This window comes from Panicum virgatum, chromosome 9K (assembly GCF_016808335.1).
Source record: "Panicum virgatum strain AP13 chromosome 9K, P.virgatum_v5, whole genome shotgun sequence".
Taxonomy (NCBI): domain Eukaryota; kingdom Viridiplantae; phylum Streptophyta; class Magnoliopsida; order Poales; family Poaceae; genus Panicum; species Panicum virgatum.
In genome coordinates, this window is record NC_053144.1 from 51,288,131 (window position 1) to 51,291,624 (window position 3,494).

Sequence of the window (3,494 nt, forward strand, 5' to 3'; positions counted from 1 at the left end):
GGTGCTTTTTGCTGTCCCGCGGCGGGGATTGATTCCTTGGGAGCGGACAACCGCAAGGGGGTCGGGTGCTACATACCCGTGCTACGCACGCGGCGCCCTCGCTGTTCAGATGGATTGGAGGCGGCGGCGGCGGCGGCGAGGGCTGACTTGACGACTGCACGCGGCACCCGGCAGTCGTCCTTATCCACGAGTTGGGTCAGGAACTCGGGATGGAACGGGGCCGGAAAAACTAGTAACAAGGTGCCATAGGCCAGCTAGGCAAGGCAGCTTACCCCTGCCTGTCCTGTTTTTCTATTTTCTTTCCCCCCTCAGATTGGACGAGCACGGCGCCAACAGATAGAGCGGCAGCACACAGTTTCTTTCTTCTTCTTTTTTTTTTTTGAACTTAAGCAGCACACAGTTTCGCGTCTCGCTTTTTTCCCCCGTCCCTTGTTCCATCTGTTATGTCTTGATGACTCTTGACACAAGTTGCAAATAACGTAGTAATGATGTCTGGTGATGTGTTTTTTTTTTTTGTTTTAGCTTGGGGACGTGGGGGCGTGGAGCAGGGCAGGCCCGTGTCAGTCTGTGACTCCCGCGCCGCACCCTTCGTCGGAGTCCATCGAGCGCGCCGGCGGGACCCCACCGGCAGTGACTTTAAGCGCCGGCGGGATCCATCAATCTTCCACTGATTGGGGTCTCCCAGTCCCAGATAAGCGCGCGCCTTTATCTACCCACTCCGCCTCTGCTCCTATCCATTCGCCTTCCTCTTCCTCTGCCCCCGCCGCTCGCTGTGCCTTCCCCCTTCCCCCACAGTCCCACTCCGTCTTCGTCCTCCCTCCCAGACCGACCGGCCGCCGCCGCTGCGGAACCAGGACCTTCGCCAGGCGCCCGCGCCCAAGAGGAGGAGCCGCCGCCGCCGCCGCCGCCGCCGCCATCCACCAAGGTAGCAACCCCCCAGCACCGCCCTCCGACCCAACCTTTACTTCATCCGCACAACAGTAATAGCCCAACCATGATTGCCTCCTCCCCTTTTATCTGGGGTGTGCCGCGTGCGGGCGTGTGACTTTTGGTGCCGGTTGCCTAGGTTCCGACTGCGGCTTCCCCAGCATCTGCTCCCGGATCCCCGATCCTTGCAGTTGCAGCGGAGGGTTTTAGTTTTACACGAGAGAGACGGTGAGAAAAAAAACAACGAACGGTGTGTGTGTGTTTTTTAACTCTTTCCTGAGTTCCCTTGAGCCCGACACGCATGGAATGGATCGCTTGGATTCTTCCTCTCCTAATCACTAATCAGCAAGAGGCATCGAGTCATGGCGCTATGGGGAGCCCCGCAGCTGCTACCTACCCTACCCCACAGTCCACCGTCTCGATCATCATCCGAGGCCCAGTCCTTATCCACCCCCACCTAACTGGAATTCACTTGCAACCTGCCGCTTTTAGGTACCGCAGCACTTACGATGATAGGCGCAAGGGAACTTTTCCGTGAAAGGGCACTGCATATTAGGCTCAAATCTAAACTGCCATGGCGGGGATGTTCTCATGTTTTTTTTTTTTTTACTTCTACTCTCCAATATTGCAGGCAACCCCGTATCTGGTTGTTTTTTTTATATATAAATATACAATACAAGACATAATTATTTTTTGCTTCAGCCTGTCAAGATGTTTGTATGCTTGTTACAAATCTTTCTTTGGTCTCTCAAACTTGTTCATGTTTCATGGCTCCCAGTGTTCAGACAACTGTACTGTCACTGCATACAAATGTTTTTCCTGTTACTGCCAAATGATGCTGAATATGAATTTCTCTTTTTTTCCTCATGTTTGTGAACAGAGCTAGCCGGTCGCACTCATTGCAAAGCACAAATATATGGCCCTCAATACACTGCAACTTCCATCTAACTTGGCAAGGCCAAGCAGCTTCAGTCCATCCTCAGCTTCTAACCAGTACCAGCCAAAGCCGCCAGTGAGACTTGACACAAGGACCACGGCAAAGAAGCACCAGAAGAGAACCACATCAGTCCTTAAATGCAGAGCCAATCTGCATGGCTGCATGGACGAGGTTGTTCAGACCCCCAAAGACCAGACCACTGAAATCCCAATCGTCATGTACCCGTCGGTGGTCTTCCCTGGCGCCACACTCCAGCTGCAGGCGTTTGAGTTCAGGTACCGCATAATGATGCACACCCTTCTTCAGCAAGGCCTCAAGTTTGGGGTCATCTACTGCGGCAAGAATGGCAGGATGGCTGATGTCGGGTGCATCGTCCATGCCATCGAGTGCGAGAGGCTCATCGATGACCGGTACTTCCTCACCTGCGTAGGCGAAGATCGCTTCAGGGTCATCGAGATTGTCAGGACAAAGCCCTATGTTGTTGCAAGGATCCAGGTGCTGAACGACCGTCCCAGCTCAGAGCCCCAGGACGACCTTGGGAGCCTGATGCAGCAGGTGGAGCAGCACCTGAAGAATGTGGCCATGCTTTCAGACAAACTGAACCTGAACCAGAAACTGAGGGGAGACCATCAGGCTGAGCAATTCCGCAGGATGCACTCTGCGGCCTCTTTCTCATTCCTCATCGCGCGACTGTTCATCGATGATCGCTTGGAGCAGCAGGCGCTGCTGCAGATGAATGACAGCGCCCAGCGGTTGGCGCGAGAGGGGATGTACCTGGAGCGCAGGAGCAAGTACCTGGCTGCCATTGCAGCAATCAAGGACGCCTTTGAGCACATGTCCTGCAACGAGAAGTAGAACCTACCTTCGCATTTTGGATATGTGATATTGCTACTAAGTAGATACTAGTATGTAGAGCAATGCCCCCTCAAAAAAAAAGTATGTAGAGCAATAAGCAACCAGACAATGTCATGGTCATAGGTTTCCTTATAGTCTTGGAGTTTCTGCTACTTCTGTGTATAGTGTACATTCTCTTGTGTCCTTTTTTGTTTTGCAAATTTTGCTGCTATCTCTAGATGTACTTGTGTATGTATTGCTGCAACATGGAGGGTATATTGAGTTTGAGTAAGAGCTTTTCTATCAGAGATTCCACTGATTGTAACTCCAGAGGTACCAAGAGTCGTTTCTGATTTCGCTATTCTTGCTGATGCTGGTACTGTATATATAGTGTACATGGAAGCTCTAAGGACAGTAAGGAGTGAACGGCATACGTCTGAGTTTTTTCTTTTTCGTCGCAGTTCAACCAAATTTAAATTCGATTTGCGAGCCAAATATTGCTGGTTGTAGCAAGACATGCCATCACACCCAGTAGCACTGTAGCAGTGACAGACTGACATGGGAATTTTTTTTATTTTTATTTTTATTTTTTTTCGATTTATCAAAAATATATGTCTTGTTTTTTTTTCAAAAATGTCACCCAGCCGCCGGTTCATCCGGCGGAAGGTTGTTACCGCCGGATGAACCGGCGGTAGGGTGGATCCGCGCTGGGCCGTGGTGGGCCGAGCCTTACCGCTGGATCATCCGGCGGTAAGCACCTACCGCCGGTTGAACCGGCGGTAAGGCCCGTCCCTTA

General features: G+C 51.8%; 1 protein-coding gene across 1 annotated transcript; it reads left to right on the top strand.

The window, feature by feature from the left end:
* The first annotated feature begins 270 nt into the window (after nucleotides 1–270).
* On the top strand, nucleotides 271–3,015 carry LOC120652093. The gene is made up of 2 exons (XM_039929806.1): nucleotides 271–925; nucleotides 1,808–3,015. Exon 2 carries the CDS (start codon nucleotides 1,844–1,846, stop codon nucleotides 2,717–2,719), a length of 876 nt encoding a protein of 291 aa, XP_039785740.1. The 5' UTR covers nucleotides 271–925; nucleotides 1,808–1,843; the 3' UTR covers nucleotides 2,720–3,015.
* Nucleotides 3,016–3,494: the final 479 nt, after the last annotated feature.

What these genes read in the sequence shown, in the direction of transcription:
- LOC120652093 (XM_039929806.1), top strand. Translation starts at nt 1,844, where the DNA reads ATGGCCCTCAATACACTGCAACTTCCATCTAACTTGGCAAGGCCAAGC.